Here is a 21811-nt window from a genome sequence, read left to right on the forward strand (position 1 = left end):
GGAATGTCACTAGAAGGAAGAAGAGATTTTAAATTATCTTTCTTTTCCCCGTGCGTTCAGTTGAGGAAATCCCCTTGAACATCAGTAAGGTGTTTTGTTGCAGTTTGGTGTTTACAATGTAAACTGGACTTAGGAAATCCCGTGTGCGGTGGTTTTTATTTTCTTTATTGTATGGCCATGTTTTAATCAAAAATTTTTAAATGATTCCCTCCCATGGGAAGTGCTCACAGACCAAATCACTCATCTCTAAGGGAGAGGTACTGTCCTTTACCACTGAAATGCAGGGGCCTCGATAAATTTAGAAGACTCTGCCCTTGGCAGATAGAGAAGTAACATGTCATTCTAGTGATCTCTGCATTCTAGGAAAGCCTAAATCAACATTGCTTGTTTTGCATGTTGCCCTTTAGCAACAGTCTCTCAATTTCCAGTCTAAAGTGTGACATGGACCCAAAAAAAGTTTGGATGAAGAAACACTTTAGTACTTCAGTAGCCACAGAATGTGAATTGCAGAAGTTGTCAACTGTGTAAAGTCTGTAGTCTTGTGTTTCTGAGCCAAGAAAAACTGACTTTTAACTTAAATGTGGTTTGGGTGGGTTTATTTTTTAATTAATTCTGTGCTTCCTGCTTTTTGATCTTTTGGTGCCGACATTGTTAGCTTCCAGTGACGCAAGAGAGGGGAAAAAGAAAGCTTGCTGCCCTGCATGTGGGATTGATAGCGAAAGCAGAGCACAAAGCACTGACTAATCAAATTCTTTGAAAATGTTGCTGGTCTTAATGATGAGTGGAAGGTACTTAACAGCAAAGAGTGATAAAGTGATAGACATATTTTTGCCCTTTACTCTTTCCTTAGTCTTAAGTAGGCTTAGTTAATCCTCAGGAGACGACTGTAGACCCTCAGCAGTTTGGTGGTGTGGCTGTGCCTGCCCGTAGGTTGTGACTACAGCTGGACCTTGTCACCAGCCTCCACTGGACACCAGCACACTTGCCGCTCCTGTAGTCTGACGTTTTGTTCACAAGAGATCTTAGAATAATGAAACAGCCTTGGGTTTCCTTTAGTTCCACTGCAGGTTCATCTTGGATTTTATGTGTGAGTGGCATTTTTCTAGCTCTGCTTTGCAGCTATGTTGTGTCTGCACAAGTGTACTGCTGTCACGCAGAAGGCTGAGGGTGGCTACAAATTAGAGGTGGGGGCGAAGGGGGCTTATTTTCTAATATTTATTATGTCCTTTCATTTTCCTATGTCATCTCTCCTTCCTCATTAGCTTTTTAAAACAGAAATTTAATATCAGTTCCACAAAGTTCATGTTTTTCCATCCAAAAAGTAGTGCCCTTTTTGGAGAGTACTGAAACGGAGCAACTTGAGCTGCTTCTTTGCTTTTTCTACCAGCTTAGCAACCAAAGACCTCCTCCCATTAACTGGAGTTGTCTTTCAAGATGAGAGCATCCCCTGTGAGCAATGCAGTTTCCATAGAAATATCATCAACTTGGTAACTCCAAAGGGCAATTTTTCCCCTTATATTGCTCATCCTTGCTGCTCCAATATAGCCAAAAGGGTGCAAGAGTGACTCATTTCTAAATATACTTAATATTTGTGGTATAGGCAGGGCTTCAGATAAGATGATGGCCTCTGACAGAGTTCATTGTAATTGTATCTCTTGCAACAACCAAGGCCCTGGTTTCATTTTTAATCGTGATGGAACATATCTTGTTTTAGAGTACCAGATCTCTTTTTAGATTTTTACCTGACTGGGAAAGTCCTAGAGAAGTTAACTAGTACACTAGTTGGAGAGAAGGTAGTAATTGAAAAAGACACTGCCTGTAGATTCAGTAGGATAAAAGTTTTTCACTCTAGTTAAATAGCTTTCATGCTATTTACTTGATAAAAAATTAAGGGTAGTGTACTAGATAAAGTGTCCTGATTCCTCTCAGGCTTTGAAGCATATGGAGCCCTCTGGAGCCATTAGCCCTTAGCATTGCAGGTGGCTATTAAAATAGAGTGGGGTTTGTGTGTATGTGGTTCCTTCAGCTTTTTGTTCAATTTTTTCTACCCCCCTACCCCACAGTGAAATTATATTGTCCAAAAGGCTCATCTGTGGTGTTTATGTTGAAGAGTTTATTACCTGTGAAGGCTGCAAAGAAGCATCACCAAGAAGCTTCTTAGTTTTGACCCGCAGCCACTCATGCTGATCAATTTACTCTGACAAAAATAAAATAATTTTCATGCTTTTTAGAACAGTTTTCTTCATGAGACTTTGCAGAATGGACAGCAGTAGTATCTCTTGCTGGATCAATCTCAGTGAAATACTGAGGGCCTTTGCAGGTTATTGCTTTGATGATTAACCTTCTGTGTGTTGATGACACATTTTCCTCTTTTTTTCTTTGTTTTAGCTGAACTGGAGTTTGTTCAAATCATCATTATAATCGTGGTTATAACTGTTATGGTGGTAGTGATCATCTGCTTGTTGAACCATTACAAACTCTCGACACGCTCCTTTATCAACCGACAGAGCCAAAGCAGAAGACAGGAAGAAACTCTGCAGACGGTGAGTGTGACCCCCTGACACCAAACTCCTTTTGCTTGTGCTGTACAGGTCTGCAGCAGAGCCTCCCAAAGAGATCTGGTACAGGCAACTGCTGGAAAGACTTCTGGTACCACTTCTAATACTCTTTTGCCGAAGTTGTATTTATCAGTAGAAAACAAATTTGGAACATGAATTTCAGATACATGGTCTTTGATTATTTTTAGATCCTGCTATGTTTTATGTAGCTTATATTCATTTTGCATTTGGAGGCTTAGATGTGACATTGTTTGCTGCTGCTGTAATTGGAGAGGGGAGTGGAAGGGGAGTGAATGAAGAGTCACTGGGTTACAAAGATTTGAAATACATGTTGTTATGACTTTCCATATATTGTCTGATAGTCTGGAGTTTTATCTCTGTTACTGTTTTGTGAAGCTGCCATGGCTGTTTGCTGGATCAAAACTACTGTCCCAGTAAGGGCCTAGGAAAATGTAATGTTTGTTTCACTAAAACAGCAAGAAGAGACTAGAAAAAGGATCTTTCCGAGGAGTGCTCAAGATGTGTTGTTACAGATTCAAAGGCTTAAGATGGGATCTTAGTCAGTACTTGTTAAGACTGTGTTCAGTCAACCCAACAGTAAATGGGCACTTAATTTGCCTTGTGAACCAGGAGTTTGCTGGGTGGGATGCTCTGCTCCCCTGTGAGGGTTAACCACAGTGTGTCCCTGACCTTGGGATATCCCCCGCAAGCCGTGCAGTGGCCTGTGTTGTTGCAGGGAGGTCCTTTCTTGTAATGTGCTTTTCAGTGTCCCAGAGTGGTGCCCTTGGCCTCTTTGCTGACAGCGATGGCCAAGTGGCCATTTGTGAGGTTGTCTTTTGATGCAGTGAATTCCTGGTAACAGTGTTGAGTTCACAGCTTCATTTTGCTGTCAAAAAATGTCTGCTTGTAACTGAGAGATGTGATCTCATAATGGTTTACACCAGTTCTAACTCCACAATCTCACCTTTTTATCCATCCCAGTCTTACGTTTCTTCCCTCTTTGTGCTCCTTAGGGAGCTGCCAAGGTCATGGTGAGAGGCCTCAGGGGACTGCTCTGGCTGAACACTAAGTGCTTGCTTCTTGCTTTTGCTTGTTTTTTTACAGTTAGATTTCAGCAGGGGCGGCAGCACTGACAGGGAAGGAGGCAGAGATGCCACTGTGGGTGCTGTGGAGCTGCATCCCTGGCAATCCTGGTAATTGGCAGCTCCTTCCTGAAAGTCAGCTGTACAGTGTGACTGTGCAGGGCTCCCAAAGCTCTCTCCTAGTACGTCACCTGGGCCCTCTTGCTGGGGGGCATTGCTCTTCCCTTGGAGGCTGCAGGGGGAGGAAAGGAGCTGCCTCCTCAAGGAGAGGCTGCCTCATTGCCTGGCACTTCAGTAGTGTAGGAATGCTTAGCTCTAATTTGCTTAGAGATGAAACTGGAGCTTGTCAAACCTTAACCTTGTGGACTTGAGGACTGGAAAAATTGACTAGATTAATTTGAATGTTGCTTTGAAGTGGACACTGTAATTCAAGAACCACAATTCTGTCTGAAAAATGTTAGCTTTAATTGCTACAAATGCCTAAAATGAAATAGTTTGAGATAAATGAAATGTATTTTCATCTTCACAAATCTTTTTAAATTGTAGTAAGCTGTCAAATGCATGAAATAACCCATTATTTCCTTTGTATGGTTCATTACTATTGTCTGTTATCAGAGGCAATGGTATTTTTTTTTTTTTCTCATGGGCACAAGGGAGAAAACTTCACCTTCTTATGAAGAAGAACATGCAGTTTGGCAGCAGGTGCTTTGGAGCTGCTTTAGGTACCCAGAACTGATCTTAAATCATTTTTAAAACAGACTCAGTTTCAGTTTGATTGTCACCATTATAAGTAACGATAATCACAGCCAAGTGAGCACTTCATGGGAATTGATGATGGGATGGCAGGAACCAGTTACTAATTCTTCTGAAAGCCTTTGGTATGGGTTTGTCATCACTATTACTCATCAGAATTTCTGATAAGCTGCAGCTCTTCTTATAAGAAGGTCGTACTTGCAGGGAGTGGGGATTTAGAGGTCTCTGAGTTCAGATGTCAAAAACTTTGAATTTTCCTTTGCCTCAGGTGTTAGAAGGAAATTCTGATAGAAACTGACTGTGCAGTGCAACCCTTAAAAGCAGTGTGCAGAGCATGAGGGTCAGAAAACCAAAGTAACTGCTCTATGTTGAGAAGCTGCAAATGACCAGTCTGTTTTCACTGTCCACAGTGGAGTGAGTTACATGAGACGATAGATAGTGAGTGGTGAGATGCAGGTTATACACTTCTAAAATTCATTTTTTGTACCAGGCAGGCCTTGTTTTGTGTTCACTTGCTATCCAAGTAGATTTTGTTGCAAGGGAATATTTTTTTAATTGTACATAGACTCTGAAAATGGATATTAATGTTCATTAACCGCTGATGTCTGAAGAAAACGTTATTGTGACTCAAGTCTTCTTTTGGTAGAAAAATAGTGAATGGAAATAGAGGAAATTCAGACATGTTTCTTGAAAGAAAATGGTAAAGCAAATTATTTGACTATTGGCTAGTTCTGTAGTGAGCTCTGAAGTGAACACCCTTTCATGTAGCTGAGGTATATCAAGATGTAGAATCCAGCCCTTCCTGTTCAAATGGGGCTTTTTTTTTTTTTTTTTTTGTCCTTTTGTTACCTTCAGTTTTCTTTTTCTTCAAGCTATCCTATTTCTAGATAATCATGCCTTCCACCAGCTAAGTGGTGGTTGAACTGCGCAGGTTTCTGGCCTCATAAAGACCAACTACTGATCAAGTGATCTCTCTTACTCTGGTTCTTCTAGAGTGTGTAATAGGAGTGATCAGGTAAATTATCTACTGCCTTTATTACCAGCCTCACATCTGTAAAACTCATGGGTCAGGCATCAGAAATAAGAAAATAAAAGATACTAGTGGATTTATTTTTCTGGTTAAACTTTTTCATGTTTGGGCAAACAAACAACCCACAAAAAAAAAAATACCAAACCCAAACAAACACCCTCAAATAAAACAAAAATAAAATAGGATGATAATGAGAATTTCAACTTCCAGGCCAAGCTGGAAATTAGAATATTAAAAAGATGTACTCACTGCAATCACAAGTGTTAACATTTGAAGTAATGTTTGAAGGGCAGAAAAGAGACCAGTCATAGAGGGGGAAAAAAAAGGTTGCTCTCTAACAAGTGCACACTGAAAAGTTGTTATGTGCCTCTTCCGTAAATACACTTTTCTGTGTGACCACCAGTTCATCTCTGTCTTTTTTCTTTATTTTTCTTCTTTTCTTCCCTCTGGAGTATCATCTTCCAGTCTTTCCCCAGTCTTTGGGATTTTATTACCTTGGTTATTGGGCCAAGGCCTTAAGCAGATCACAGCCACGGGCAGGACAAACACTGAGTGCTCAGGAGCAGTGGGTGCTTCTGCAGCAGTGCTGAGGATGCTGCCTGCCCTACCATGGCAAGTCCTGCTTTCTTCTAGCGAGGCTATTAAACATTACAACCATGTTTTAACATTAGCAGAAATGAGTTTTGGGGTCATAATTGTGAGAGGTGGAGTGATTGATCATGTTGGCATGAGCAGCAGCCTGGAGTGAGCTTGCAAGGTACTGAACAGTGTCTGTATCACAATGGATAAAATACTGAACATTTCCTGTTGCTAGCTTATCCATCAGCAGTGTTGGGCTTCACAGCTGGGAGCAAGGCAAGGGTTGCAGAACACCTGAGAGGGACACAAAAGCCATAGGGTGTAGAGTACACCAGGAGCATGCCCAGGGCTGCTTCATTTTGAAAGAACAGAACCTCTTGTATAGGAGCAAGTGATGCTACTGGCAGTGCTGGGGGATTTTGGGGCAGAGGCATGTGGCAGCCTTGGAAAGGTGCATCTGTGCACAGGATATGTGTCTGATATCCAAGGGGAGATCGGTGTCGCAGCATTGCTGGCTGTGCCTTTGAAGCGTTGACCTTGTATTGGGAGGGCACTATTGCTGGTAACCAAAAGCATCCTGCTGCTATGTAGGTAGCTGCAGCTGGGGCACTCTGCTGTTTGCTGGGACAAAACAAAGATAAATCTTGCTTCCTGATGATTAACTCCTAATGTCATCACCAGTCATTTCCATGGGGACATTGAGGGGAAAGAGATTAACTAAGTGACTTACAGGGAGGTACTTAATGAGCTTCTGATGTTCCTAATTTCATTCCTTTTCCTCATCCTGATGTCTTTACATTGTCTTCTTGTATAAAGTAGATGTTGAAGGAGTGCTGAACTCTTGGACCGCCCTAGGCCTACTCCTGGCAGCAAATCCTTGCACCTATCACACAAGATGCTCACACTGACTAGCCCCTGCCTCCCACCACCGAGGGCAGAATTGCTGCTTGGGCTCATCAGCTTGCATTAGAAGCTGTGTTGGTAATGCCAGTTTTGGATGCCAAGCTCCAGGAGCACAGCTGTAAAAATTACTCCCCTCTGCTCTGTACCAGCTATTTCAGAATAAAAGGGGAATGTCAGGAGGATGACAGAAAATTCTCAATAATATTGACAGCTCAGGGATTTGTCAGTAATTTCAAATGTTAGTCTTTCCTGCTGGTCTTTTAAATTATTTCCTACTGGCATTGGCATTATTCTGTCTGTTCCCTGCTGGTGTCCCTGGGCCACTCATTCTCATTTTCTTACTGACATATGCAAAAGAAAGAAAATCCCACTGGGAACAAGAACCCGGTCTACAGCCAGGAGAGAGTGTGAGTGCTGTAGACCACCCTGCTTTGCCAAATCTTTTTGTTTGTACCAGTCATCATTTGGCAGGGGCTGGATGTGCACTGTATTCTCCTGCTGTCTCCATGAGGGACATGGGCTCGCCTCTCCTCAGGGAGTGCTGCCAAGAGGGACAGCGAGCATGGCTGCCGCTCTTTGAAGTCTGCCACAGTAAAGTCATTATATCTTTAATAAGGGCAGGATTGTCCAGGAAATCTGCAGGTAGGACTAGAAGCAAGGAGCGCTGGCTTTGGGTGGCATCTGACTCAGTGTGTCACCTTGGGCAACTTGCTTCATCTCCAGACAAAGGAGAAAGGATAATAGTACTTACTCCCTTCAGTTGAATGAAATGAAGATTACTTAAAGTGATGAAGTGCTGTGAAGTTGGGGAAGTAAAAGTTTTAAAGCATTAAGTAACAGGAATAATTGCAGTAAGTGTAGGGAGGCAGATTATATGTGAGAGATTTGGCACTCTCCATGATTCTCTAGTACTTCTCCTTGGTATCATGCACTGCTCTGTTAGACAGAGTCACCTTTCCTGCCCTTGAGGAATAGCTTTTAAAGGAACGAGCAGTCCTGCTGGTATATTCATCATTCTGTTGGGGACAACACAATAGTTTGTTTTGCTTGTTTTGCTGTCTTCAAAGCTATGATGGTCCGTATCACCCAGGAAGAGATGGGAGGAATGAGCCCCTGTGCCTTCCTGGAGTGTTTTCTGCAAGCCACTACTTTAATGTGGTGTAATGTACCACCTAGGGCCAAAATCAGAAACTACACTGCTATCTGGAACATTTCACTTGCAAAAGAAGTGTGTATATTTGTGTATGCTTGTGTACATTTTTGTATAAAAATAAAATAAAAACCTCTGTTAAGGGGAAAAGAGGGACCTTCTTAATAATTGTAATGCATTTTAGAAAGTGAAAAACTGTCTTTTGTTTCTCAGAAAACATCATTTCGGGCAGAATTCTATTTCATAGAAACTTAATAGTGGAGAAAGCCTGTAAATCTCCTTAACAGTCAGCAAAAAAAGAAAAGTTTGGATTATATGGGATTGTCATGGTTTAACCTCAGCTGGCAACTTAGCACCCCGCAGCCACTTGCTCCCAGCACGCTGGGGGAGAGAATCAAGAGGGTAAAAGTGAGCTGGGCTGAGATCAAGACAGTTTAATAGGGAAAGCTCAGCAGGCTGGGGGAGAGAATCAAGAGGGTAAAAGTGAGAACTCATGGGCTGAGATCAAGACAGTTTAATAGGGAAAGCAAAACAAGGAATTCATTCACCACTTCCCAGGGACAGGCAAGGGTCCATCCATTTCCAGGACATTGCTGCTCCATGGTGTGTAACAGTGACTTGCGAAGACAAACGCTCTTGCTCCCAAAGTCCCCCTTTCCTTCTTCTTTCCCTGGCTCCATATACTGACTGTGATGCCATATGGTCTGGAATGTCCCTTTGGTCAGTGGGGTCAGCTGTCCTGGCTGTGTCCCCTCCTGGCTCCTTGTGCACCCCCAGCCTCCTCACTGGTGAGGTGAGGTGAGGAACAGAAAAGGCCATGACTCTGTGTAAGCACCACTCACCAATAATGAGAATATCCCTGGGTCATCAATCCTGTTTTCCTCACAAATCCAAAACATAGCCCCATACTTGCTACTATGAAGAAAATTAACTATATCCCAGCTATAACAAGCACAGGGATCCTTTTGCTTTATAACAGTTTGAGGAAAATTTTTTACTGCCTGTAAAATTTTGCCTATAATCTCTCCCGAGTTAAAAATCGTTCTTCTGGTCCATGTCTTTCCTGCTGGCTGTCGATGGGCTGATGCTCAGCTGAGGCAGTTGCATGACAGTGTGTGCTCCAGTGTTTAAAAATGTCCTCAAAAAGCCATCTTCCTACACTGTTTAGTTCTAGAGGCTCTACAGCTTTGTAAAGTATGAAATAGCAAATTATCCTAGCCTTATGGTGTCTCCTAAGCTCTAAATAATGAGTTAAATAATCATCACCATGAGATAATTAAGTAATCACTGAGCTGGGTTTATTAAATGATGCTGCTATTTCAAAACCTAATCACAGAATTAATTTCTGTAAATTATGGTGAAACTCAAAACTGGCAATGGTCAGCAAAAGACATAGGTGTATCCCTAACATTTTTCTTGCTTGGTGTTATTGGTAGGTGCTAGGATTTTCATTCCAAAGCCTAACAATGTTAAAAATGAATACACTATAGGGAGTGAATGCATAAGCTTTCCCTCCCTGTTACTTTTAAGTATTGAAGCTTGTGTCTGAAGTCTCTTGAACAAGGACCAAGTTGAGGTGGCCTAGCTATTGACAATCTATAAGAAGCAGGTAAATGAGATATTGCCCTCATCAAAATATGGGTACATTGCATTTGCTCAGGTTTTGCCTTGTTTGCATATACCTGATAACTACTTGTACAAATCCCTAATATAAATACAAATGCTGTCAGTTCTCATCTGATTTTCACTGATAAGAGCACAGGGGAAGCATTTGAGCTTTCAAAGGAAGGTCTGTAAGCAGAGGGACAAGCAGAGAGCAAGACATAACACTTTCCCTCAGTGTAAGTCACTCTGGATTGGTCACAGTGGTCCCAGCACATTATTTCCTAAATCTGTATCTCTCGGGGTGGAGGGGTGTAGTCATGGGGATATTTTTCTTCTGCAACACTTTCTTTGCATTTAAAGCCCTCACTGTCACCCCAAGAACAGTGGAGTTGGTGGGAACCAACCCTTGGGTTAGGTTGTATCTACCCAGTGCAGGGAAGGGAGAACTTCCCTTAAATAAAGACTCAAGAAAGGTAGGCAATAAATCTCCTGTGGTAGATGCAGTGATTTCGGGAGGACAGAAACTCCTGTGTTGGGTCAGTTAGTCTTGGACTTGGTGAGGGGAGAATTCTGTGCTGTGTCACTGGACCAGCCGTGGTGAGGCTGGTCTGCACGTGTGTGAGCCTGGTATTTTCCAAGTGTGGGCATGCTGAGCACGTTACCCAGCCATCTGCTTGGGGAGTTTTCTGGCTCCTGGGATAGAGATCTTGCTGGGGGTTGGCTGCTGCCAAATCATTTATTCAGTCTGCTGCTCTCTCTGGGGGAAATCTCAGGAAAGGGAGGAGCTACAGGTAAACTGTAGGACATACTGTCACAGGAACGATATTGTTACGTATCCTTGCATCCTAAGGATCTCACAGCCTCGGAGTTCAACTGCATCCCAAGATGTTTACCTTCTCAAGTAGTTATCCCAGAGTGGGGAGAGGCTTGGGCTCCTTTGGCTTCATCTTGGTGTGGCTATCCCAGTGCCCTGGTTATACTCGGTGGGATCCCTGTAGCAACTGCGGTACCTCCAGGCAGGGCTTTTTACTTTTCTGGGATTCAGGCATCAGCAGTAGAAGTAACAGGCAACTCCTCTCTTCTAACATGTTATTTCTGTTAGGCCTGGCTGGTACCAGATCTGGGAGTCTTGGCTTAGTGAGCAGGTCCCATTCCATCTCCATGCAAGAAATTTTTCTCCATATGCTGCACCATCTCCCTCAGCTCATCTCACTCTCTTGCTTTTGGGGAGATGGGCCCTAGGATGGGAGTCGTTTCCACTTCCATGTCATCAACGCCCTTTCATAAAGGAATTTTAAGTAATATGAGTGGTGGGGGTAGATTTTATTTCTATCTGGGTTGGGTTGTTAGTTTTGCCTTTTTTCTTCTCTTCTGAGCCTGTAACTCAGGGGCAGTTAATTGAGAAGTTTAGCTTCGACTAATATGTTTTACAAACAGTTGTAATGTGTTTGGAGCCTGTTGGGTGAACTGCTGATAACCTGGTTGCCTTTAATTGTGCAAACATACCCTCAGATATTTCAAAATGAGGGCACCTGGGTGCTGAAGGAATGGAAAGGAATATGTGTACAAGTATGTATATAAATGTATGTGTATAGTTACACAGTTACAATTTCTTCAATTGACAGAACTTTATCTAGGCACTGAAATACATGAATCTTTATAAGATCGTTTTTCATGTCTTTGCAAAGGGGAATACTCGGGGTAGCTGTAAATAATTGCAATTGTCAGCCTCTCTGTCTTTGCTCTCTAAAGCTACAGAAGAGAAGTGTACCAGCTTTGCTATTCAAAGCATTTCCCTTAGCAGCTGAATCCTGTGGGAGAGTACTCTTAGAGCAGCTTTCCTCTGCGGTGGACTCTCCTGACAGGATCACAGACGGCTTTTGGTCTCTGAGTGTCATGATGAACATCTAGTTGGGTCTATTTTTACATCTGAAATATGCTGAAAGATGCTATGGTGAGAAGAAGCAGTACAGTAAGATTTGGAAGCAGTCTATACATGGTAATGCTTTTGGGGACAGTATGCATTTTCCTTCCAGTTCCTGAAATTTCTTATGTCTGTAAAACTTGAATTAGCATCAAGAAAATAGTCATGACCATACAATATTTTGATTTTTTTCTTTGTGCACCAAGATTGAAGTTCTGTGCTTTATATCTGCTCTGATATGTCCTTTTCAGCTTCACAATTTTCCAGTGAAATAAATTCATTGTGGGAGTTACTGCTACTCTAAACAATTAATTGAGGAGAAAAATGATGATACACCTTAAGCTATTTTCTCTTATTGACATACTGTTCTTCACCCTTTTATTCTGCCCTGAGTGCTGGTGCAATGTCAGAACAGCATTTCAAGGCGTGGGAAATATTTCAACCTGAGAAGGTGGTTGGAGAAGTGGCTGAAACCTCAGCTGTTTTAACTACTGTTTATGGTGGGAATTGGGCAGCTGACAGTTTTGACCAGATTATCCCTGGGTTTAGCGTGTCTGTCACTTTACTGAGATTACAGATACCAGGTTTTGTTGTGAACTGTTTTGCCCATGGTGTGTAATTGGGATCCTGGCTGGCAGCTTTGTCAGACCTTCCACCCTTGCTGGTTTGGGAGGTGACAGGTACCTGCTCAGCACACAGGTGTCTCCTGTCATCTCCTCGTGTTGCCACACTCCTGTAGCCGCCACCAGCTTGCTGCATCCTTATGGCCTGTGGGGCTGGGTGCCATTTGGATGGATGACATTTTGGCGCTTGCAAAACGGATCAAGCTTGACTTGCTTGGGAGCAGAGCTGCTCTTTGCTTGTGTTTTGGAAAGAAAGGGGTGGGATGTTGCTTATTTAGCTCCTGGAGACAGCCAGTCCTTAGAAGATGATTGCTGGTAAGAGCTGTGATAACGAGGCAGAATGGTGATGTGATTTATTAATTTTTTCTATTTTGTTGTTTCTTCCACATTTCAGGAGGGGTGCTTGTGGCCTTCAGAAAGCTCAGTTTCGCGCCAGGGCGCTTCAGAGGTACTGACAGATTTCTGACTATCTTCACCAAGTGCTTTCTTTTTTTCCTGTAATGTATATTTGGTTCCTTTCAAAAACATGCATCTATTTTTTGTAAAGAATGCTTTCTCAGTGTAATTCACATGGTCATCTAAGCCTGCCTTAATGTGCATTTCATAAATGCCTGAGACCTTTTCATTAAAAGAATTAAATTCTGCCTACCTGACACCTCATCTCCATCAGCAACTCCCTTTGTTATAGTAGGCATTCACAAGTAAGTGGTGGAGGTGTGTCTCTTTCATGCAGTGGCTCAGTAATTTGAGTATTCACTGGAAGCTGGGAGACCAGTTCCTCTTGTCCCTGAATTTTTCTTGGATTTACAACACGTATCCTATCACCAGTGTCTCCCATCTTCCAGCTAGCACGCATCTCTTGTCTGTGTAATAATTTGTGGGTGTATTGCCCTGAGTGATCCAGCTGTCCTGTGACAAGCAGCAGAACTTCCTGGTGGTTGGCCCTGTATCTGTGAATGTCAGGGGTTGAAGACCCTGCAGGGATCCAAAAAAGAGAAGAGCAGTTCGATCAATCTAGGGCTGAGAAGCTGCTGTGTCTGTCCAGATCTGGGATAGACCAAGTGAGGAGCAATAGCACCTCACAGAGTATCTTGAACCCTTCCTTTTTTAAAGCCTGGCCTTCTCCAGGGTTTAATTTACCAGGGACATATTTTCCATCACAATGCAGAAGCTTTGCAGGTTCTCCCCAGAGGTTGAGTTCTGGCTGAGAACTGAGGGGGAGGAGGACACCTGATACACTCTGATAGTGAAGGCGTGAGATATGCCGAGCCTTTACAAAATGTACTAAAATGACCATCTGAATTCTTTGGTGATGCGTTAGCTCTGAGTAGGAGGGGGAAGCTCAGACTGCAGCTGAAATTCGGTATTGGGACACTGTTGTAGAACTAGTCAGTTACTGAGACTAGAGAGAATTAGTTTCCTGGTTTCAGAAACAGAATCATTTGCTTTTTGCTCCGAACGTTTTAATGTCAGAAGGAGCTGTGTGGGGTCTTGGTCTTCCTTTGTGAAGCTGTTCTCAGGTGTGCTGGATCCTTCCTGCACCTCGTGCCTCTTCACATGCAGGCATGTGGCAGCACATGTGCATGGTATCTGCTGGGTTTACCCTTCAGACAGGTGGCAAAAAGCAGCATTCCGTGTTTTATGAGTTTGTTGTAACTACAGAGCACGCACAGTGCTTTGTGCAGATGTGGAGTCACGCGTGTCTCTCTTCCCGTTTCAGATCATGTACGCCCCAAGGTCCAGGGACAGGTTTACCACCCCATCTTTTATGCAGCGGGACCGTTTCAGTCGCTTCCAGCCCACTTACCCTTACATGCAGCATGAGATTGACCTTCCTCCCACCATCTCCCTCTCCGACGGGGAAGAGCCACCGCCGTACCAGGGCCCGTGCACCCTGCAGCTCCGGGACCCCGAGCAGCAAATGGAGCTCAACCGGGAATCCGTCAGGGCGCCGCCCAACCGAACCATTTTTGATAGCGACTTGATAGACATCTCGATGTACAATGGGGGTCCCTGCCCACCCAGCAGCAATTCGGGCATAAGTGCAACCAACTATAGCAGTAATGGAAGGATGGAAGGACCACCCCCGACGTACAGCGAGGTCATGGGGCATTACCCAGGCTCCTCTTTTTTCCATCACCAGCACAGCAACATGCCTCCTTCCTCGCAGAGGGGGAGCAGACTTCAGTTTCAGCAGAACAATTCAGAGAGCACAATAGTCCCCAGCAAAGGCCAAGACCGGAAACCAGGAAACCTGGTCTAAGTTACCCGCCCAGGTGCATTTGGACTGAAGACGGGAGATCCAAGCAGGGCGGTGGAGGAAGACCCCCGTGCTCCGGTGCACAGTGTTGTTACGTTTCACGTGGTACAACTGAGTAAAACCAAACGTGCAAACCAGTTCTTTGTTTCTGATTCCTTTCAGGGGAATTGCATGCAAAGCAAATTGAAAGAAACACAAACTTCCATTCAGTTTGTCTACGAGCAGTGTTTCAGGGGAGGGGGGGGGATATGTTATTTTTTTTTAATAAACTATTTCAATTATTTAATTCTAAAAGTTAACTTAGCACAGAAATGAGGCTTGTACAGCCTATTTTATACTCACTGAATGGCAGAAGGAAGAAGGTGGTTTTGCTACATAAATGGGGGAAGAATTGGCCAGTTTGCTTTTTTTTTCTCCCAGGGTGTGAATTTTTTTTAATATGAAACAAAATTCCTGTTCTGTGTGCCAAGGTATAAAGTTGAGAACTTAGATGAATGCAAGGAATTAATTTGTGTTGTGATAAATGTGTTTTAAAAAGTTGCACTATCTTAATGTTTTAAAAAAATATATATGAGGGAACTGTTTTATGTGAAGTTCTTCTATATGTTGTCGTTTCACCTGTGGAATAATGATAGAGCCCCAGAAGTAATCTGGAGGAGTTTGCCCCCTCCCCCCGGGTTTGCTAGAAGATGGGGACAGGACTTAGCCTAACATCTCTTGACTTTTACAATTCAAGAAATACAGGGACACTTGTCTTTGCAATAATTTGCATTCAGATAACAGTGTATCAATGAAATGTCTTGGAGACTTTTGGCTGGAAGAAGGCAAATATGAAATCCCAGCATTTTCCATCACTTAAGGTTTAGCTGTTTTGCAGTGTAGACTATTTTCTTTTATAAATGGCAAAACAAAAATTCCCATATGTATTGATTTGTATTGATTCTAAGTGCTGCCATTCTTTTCCTTTTCATAATGCAGTATCACCAGTACTTAACCGTTCCAGAGATTTTTGTCCTCGCTGTAGCCTGAAATGTATTTAGTCACATATCATGACGTTATGCAATAAATTGTTTGGATATGCAGGGTGGGATTTTTTTTCCCCTGCACCGCTGTTCAGATACGTGAGACTGTTGTGGTTTTCGCTCTCCATTTCATCCTTTCAGATGCTGAAGTTCAGTCCTGGAGGTCCATCCTGTTGAAGTGAAGGGGGCCCTTGTGGCTAAACCCCCCGTGGTGTTTCTGCAGCAGTACTGAGAGCTCTCGTGGCAGTGGTGCCTGGCTCCTGCTGCATCCCTGGCAGGGACGTGGGAGCACCGGGAATTCTCCCTACAAACCCTTTTGCTCTGGGCCCTGTTGCGGAAACCCTTGTGGGTGCATGACATCTGCATGATGCCGGCGGGACTGCGCTCATGGGTAAAGGTGGCTCGTGTATTAACCAAGTGTCTGTAAGCCCTGATTTTTGCTATACTGGCCTGGAGAGTAGCTGGAAAGTGATCTGCCTGTGTCGTGGCATGTGGGGTGTTTCTTCACTGGCTGTTCCTGTGTGGAAGCACACGCAGCGCCGGAACTCGGTTGACAAAAGGTGATAGTGGCATCACAAGCACATGAAAAAGCACAAATTGCACTTAAAATGCATTTTGGAAATGGACTGAAAAGTAAGAATCTTTAGAGTCTTAGCTTGGATAGTTTCTAATATATAGGTGTATGAGTGTGTCATAGACCCTTTTACTTTAAGATCTTTTCACTTTTTTCTATTTTCCTGAGCCTTGTGCTTGGTTGCGGGCAGCAGCCGTTGAGTGCCCCAAGGGTACTGATGCCCTGGTCCCATGGCTAGAGGCTGGGGTTCTGCAGGACTTCTGTACACGGGGGGGTCTGATAACTGAAGTGCATCTTTGATCTATGCAGAGTTTTAATGCCAAAACTGTGTGTGTGTGTCTTCGTGTGTGTGTGCGTGTCTTTTGGGCCTCAGTGTAGATTTGTTTTCTTCATAAGGTAGTTTGATTTTATTCTAGTTTAGAAAACTTTTGTATAACTGTTAGTCTGAATACACAGCCCCATTTGTCTCTGTAATTGTTACTTTGATCTGAGTCATGCTGGTAGTGCAGAGTAAAGCTGCCTTTTATCGTATGTATTAATTGAAGAGAGAGATAGAGATTGTGTGGTGGGCTTCACTTGGGTTTTTTTCCTCTCAGACCCACAGGACAGGTCTTTAGAAGATGACTAGGTGGCTTTCAGTCAGCTGGGGTTCTCATCACTGTCTGATTCCTGGGAATAAAAGCTGTGAAATCAGATTTTTGCGAACAACCTATGAACATAATTCTTAGTTAAAAACAAAAAACAACCAAAATGCAACCAGAAGACAAAGCCAGCAAATGTTGGTTTTGGTCTTCAGTGACTTTTGTCTCTTCAGGAGTGAGCCTTTAAGCCAGAGAATGTGTGTGCCTACACAGATATTGTGCTGTTGCCTAAATGAGGATTGTTTAGCCGAGAAGCCTTCAGGTGAGAAGAGCTGGAACTCAGTTGTCATGGCAGAGCACACCTGGATTGGGCCCTTGGCTTGGGCTGGTTGAAGACCAACTTTCCCCATGTGCAGATCTCAGCAAAGTGAGCCTTGAAGTTGCCTTCAAAGTCACCTCTTGGGAACGTACTTTAAAAACAGCCCTTTGCTATCTTTTGCCCTCCCTGCATGCTGGTGGATTTATGCACTTCCCATTAACATTGTCCACTGTGCTGTCTCCTAATTTTCCTTGGCTGAGAAAAGGTTTTCTGCATGGAAAATGTAGCATTTTCCAGTTCTTTAGGAAAGATTTGTTTAAAAATAACATAGTATTTGCTCACCTGGTAGTTGCATCTCCTCTTGCATCTTCGTCTTCTCATCCTGGAATCATAGAATGTGCTGAGTTGGAAGGGACCCATCAGGATCTTTGAGTCCAACTCATGGGCCTGCTCAGAACCGTCCCCAAGAGTCACACCATGTGCCTGAGAGCATTGTCCAAACGCTTCTTGAACTCTCCCAGGCTCGCTGCTGTGACCACTTCCCTGGAGAGCCCAACCACGCTCTGGGTAAAGATCCTTTTTCTAATACCCATCCTAAACCTCCCCTGGCACAGCTTCCAGCCATTTCCTTGGGTCCTGTCACTGGTCACCGGAGTGAGGAGATGGGTAGCTGCACCTCGTCCTTCCCCCATGAGGAAGTTGTAACTGCAATGAGATCTCCCCTCAGCCTCCTCTTCTCCAGGCTGGACAAACAAAATAACCTTAGCCACTCCTCATACAGTTTCCTCTTGGGGCCCTTCATCATCGTCATGGCCCTCCTTTGGACACTCTCCAGTGGCTTAATGTCATGCTCTGCTTTTCCAAATGTAATGTGCAGACAGAACCTCTCAGCTCTGGGAGTGCAGTGACTAGTTTACTTGCTACAGGTGAGCTTGCAGTCTGCTACTTCTGTTTTGGGGGCTCTTTTAGCAGTAAATAGGCTATTTTCAGGCAGATACTAGTGCTCTCCAATGGAAAGGCAGCCAAGAGTGTAACACTGAAACACTGTTTTTCTGGTTTTTCTTCTGTTGAAGTGGTAGAGAATCTGCTCTTGATAACAGAACAGAATGGTAAAAGAAATACCAACATATCAGTCTTTACAGGCTTAGAAATTGGTGAGCTCTGAAGATAGGTAATTCTATGAAGCATTTATGGAAGATGAGCTTTGAAAATATCCAGACCTGATAGACTGTATTCCAGAGCCACTCCATGAAACTTTGTATAAATTATAAAAGATTTCTGCAAACATTGTAGCATTAATTGTGTAGATATTACCTCCATACTGGTGTTCTGGTTTAAGTGTCTCATGCACAAAACCGACATATGTGTGTGGTGTTTCCTATGTGATGGATCATATTTGCCTGAATTCTCGTTGCATCTTCTGACTTTGCCCAGTAACCCGTGTTCCCAAAATTCAGTGTAGAGATGTCCCTACTTTAGAAATTTTCAGGTTAAAAGATTATTCTTTCTTTTAAATGTCCTTTATGAAATAAAGCTTTGTGACCTCTGTCCTACTGCAAGGATTAATTTTTCCCTTATGTGGCTTGGCATGGCTCCCTTCTTGATGCTAAATATGCCCCATCTGTGGTGTTTTCATATGATCTTTCAGGGCTAGAAAAGGCGGTGGGTTTAGCAACAGAAAAAAAAGGTTTCTCTCCCAGTGTACCAATGGAGCACTTGGCACCTAGCTCTAATTCTGTACCTACGTCTAGCACAGTTGTTGTTGGGCTCCTCTCAGTGCTGGACAAGCAGGCTGAGTGTGATGCTGCTTAAAAGATGTGAGTGAGGGATGAGAAGAGGGCTACCCAGCCAACAGTGCAGTGTTCAGATCCCTTTCCTGGCATGTGTGGCCCATGCAGAATTCACAGGACTTTGCATAATATGATGTTTTCATCAGGGAGGATCTAATTAGGCTACTCCTGGTCTTGTCACTGATGAACTCTGTGCTTAGCCCTGTCTCGGGCTGATGGGACTTTATTACAGCATGATTTTCCCTTGTAAGTATGACAGCTCAAGCATGTGCCCCGTGTACAAGTTCTGGATAGCTAGTGAGAATCTGCGGGAACCATGGGTTAAGCTGTGCTTCATTTGGCTTTTTATTACTGCTTGCCCACTTCTTCCACCCGTTTGTCCCAACTGGAAGCTGCTTCTGTTATGCCCAATCTCTGAATGTTCTTGTTGCAGATATATTTTTTTTAAAAGTGTCATTGAGAGTTATTTTTTTCTTCTGTGAATGGGGTGCACAGAAGGGTAAGGAGCAAAATTACACTGCTTAGTAAAGAATGCATTTCTTTGCAATAGAGAAGAAATCCTTGTCCTGCTGGGGAGCCCTGTGTCTGGAGCAGTGCTGTTAGAGGCGGTTGTTTCTAACTCTGCCAGGTAGTGAGATATTGGACCTTAAAACTGGTGCTCTGATCTGTAAGGAATGTTGACTGTTTTGGAGAAGATTGATTGCTAACCTTTCTCTGACTCTATCCCTGTACCCTCATGGTAGCTAAGGTAACCTGATTTTGTAGGCAAAGAAAAAATAGTATGCTGGTGAAAAACAGATATACGTCAATATTTTTCTTTGCCTTTTTTTCTTTTCCAAGGATAAAGAAAAGGCTTGCTGACACATTTGAAAGTATTTAGGATTATTCACAGGTTCTCTCTGGTCATTGCCGTTAAGTCATGTCCGTGCACATACAGACCTGCATGCAAACTTATCCCCTTGATTATCTCTGTGCTAGTTGCTATTCCATGATCACCTTCCAGAAGTGCTAAATGGCTGTATGTTGTGCTCTCAGGAACAATGGCAGGTCATTTGGAAGCTTGAGGAATATTTGCTTCTCAGTCCTGTAAATGTCATGACCTATGTTTTTATCAGTAGGGGGGTTTCTTGCTGCCCCAGTTCTTGCCTGTCACCTGGTGTGCTTGTGCATCCTGCATCCAACAGCTCTCTCTCCTTTTGAGTGAGCTTTGAAAAGTCTTTGTGCTTTGGGATAACTGCAATGCAGACCTCATGTATTGATGTACAGGAAGGAAATACACTTAGTGTACTCTCAATCTCATAAGCATGTTTTTCCAGACCTAGCTGATGATGAGAACCAAGTGATCCTTCTGTGCAGTGGGTTCAGATGAGGGCTGGCTTTTGATTACATCTTTGCTTTTTAGATAAAGGCTGTTGCACATAATTTAATTACACATATCTGGTCTTTCCCTGCACTGTGTTTCCTGTTTGCCAACCAGTGTAATTACAACTTTTCTCCTACACTAGCCCCAAATGTGTCAATCATTTCAATCCCTGGAAAGAGGCAGTCTTACTGAGTTGTCAGACCTGTTGAGGCCTTTTAGAACATGGAGAAGTCCCTTGTGAGGATGTGTTGAACTTAGAGAGGTTTCCTGTCCAAAAACTGTTCTGTATGTTTTGTTACAGAATTAAAGTTAAACGTTTTGAGAGTGTGCTGGCTGAAAATGTTGGTAAGATTTTTTTCATAGTTAATACGTTGTTTGCCAGCCTGTCCTCAGTAATCAGAGATGAAAATTACCTTTCGACCCACCTCTGATTGCCCAATGGGGCTTTTGCCAGCCCTAACAATGCACACTTGCACCAGCAAAAAAAAAGAGTAGTTTTCTTGGTACAGCTCTGGGGAATTAACAGAAGCTGCGCCACTAAGTTCATCCTCCAAAACCAGTATCAGACCTGCGCTGCCTCTTCCCAGCAAACTGAAGTGTAGGTGTTTCAATGAAGTGCTTTGCCACACTATTTAGTCCCACAGACATGCAGTGGAGGAGCCTACTGATGTTTCCTTGAAATTGTCATTGGCATTAAATGTATTTTAGGGCTGCTAATGCTGTTTTTGTAACCACCCAGTACAGTTCTCCTGCTTTTGAAAGGGAAGACCAAGGACAATTTTGTATTGAGAAGTGTCTCAAACTCTCCTGGCTCTTACTTCTGCCTTGCTGGTGTCTCTTCTGTTTTTAGACTGAACACAAGCAACTGGGTATTGCTAGCATTGCTTTCTTGCTATAAAAGAGCTTACCTTTTTTTGTTGATTAACAATAAAAAAACAAAACCGTAACCTAGATATACTTCCCCTTCCCTCTGACAGCCGTGTGATTTACTGCCAGAGATGACACTGTCATTTCTTTGCTATGTTGCTGCTGCTGCTGCTGCTGCTGTTTTAAGTGGTTTGGTGTGTGAGCTTTCTGAAACAACATGGTGTGTGTAGGATCTCCTGGGTGATGAAGCTGTCTCTTTTCTTCTTCCTTTCTCTCCTTGGTTTGTGCTTGTCTGTCTGCTGTGGTAGGTTTGTTAATAAATTAAACACATCCTTATTAGATATAATTTTGAGGAGGTTTGCATGTCCATAGTTTGTAAGGAACTAAGGTGCCTCATGTCCAGGTCTGAGCAGATAGGAATCCCCTTGCACTCAAGAGGGCCTGATCCAAAGCCTGCTGAAGTTGGTAGGAAGACTCTTGCCAACTTCAGGGGGCTTTGCATCAGGCCTAACACTCCCACCTTTGTTGTGCCTCACTTAAAATGGTGCTTTTTCAGTTGTTTGTCTTTTTTTCTGGTTTGTATTTTTTTTTCTTTGTATGGTGCTGTGTATAACTTGAATATATTATGCACATATCCTACCCAATGGGTAGAACAAACAAACATACAAAAACAAATAGATGTTGTTAATACTGTAAGATAATGTACAGATTATACCAATTTTAACACAAAAAAATGGCATAGACTTTGAATGCCAATCTGTGCTTGGTCCTTTTTTTGTAAGAAAGTTTGCAAATGAATGCATACAAATGACAAAAAGTCTATGTATT

At 43.1% G+C, this 21811-nt stretch overlaps 1 protein-coding gene across 1 annotated transcript in view; it reads left to right on the forward strand.

Moving 5' to 3' along the window:
• The window catches only part of LDLRAD4 (low density lipoprotein receptor class A domain containing 4), a 232332-nt gene extending 216740 nt beyond the window's left edge, over positions 1-15592 (forward strand). The window contains exons 4-6 of the mRNA XM_008630077.2: positions 2389-2543; positions 12602-12655; positions 13928-15592. Coding sequence (XP_008628299.1) covers positions 2389-2543; positions 12602-12655; positions 13928-14470 — 752 coding nt within the window. The 3' untranslated portion in view covers positions 14471-15592. The remainder of the gene's footprint in view (positions 1-2388; positions 2544-12601; positions 12656-13927) is intronic.
• Positions 15593-21811: the final 6219 nt, after the last annotated feature.

Source organism: Corvus brachyrhynchos, unplaced genomic scaffold, assembly GCF_000691975.1.
Source record: "Corvus brachyrhynchos isolate BGI_N302 unplaced genomic scaffold, ASM69197v1 scaffold331, whole genome shotgun sequence".
Classification (NCBI taxonomy): Eukaryota; Metazoa; Chordata; class Aves; order Passeriformes; family Corvidae; genus Corvus; species Corvus brachyrhynchos.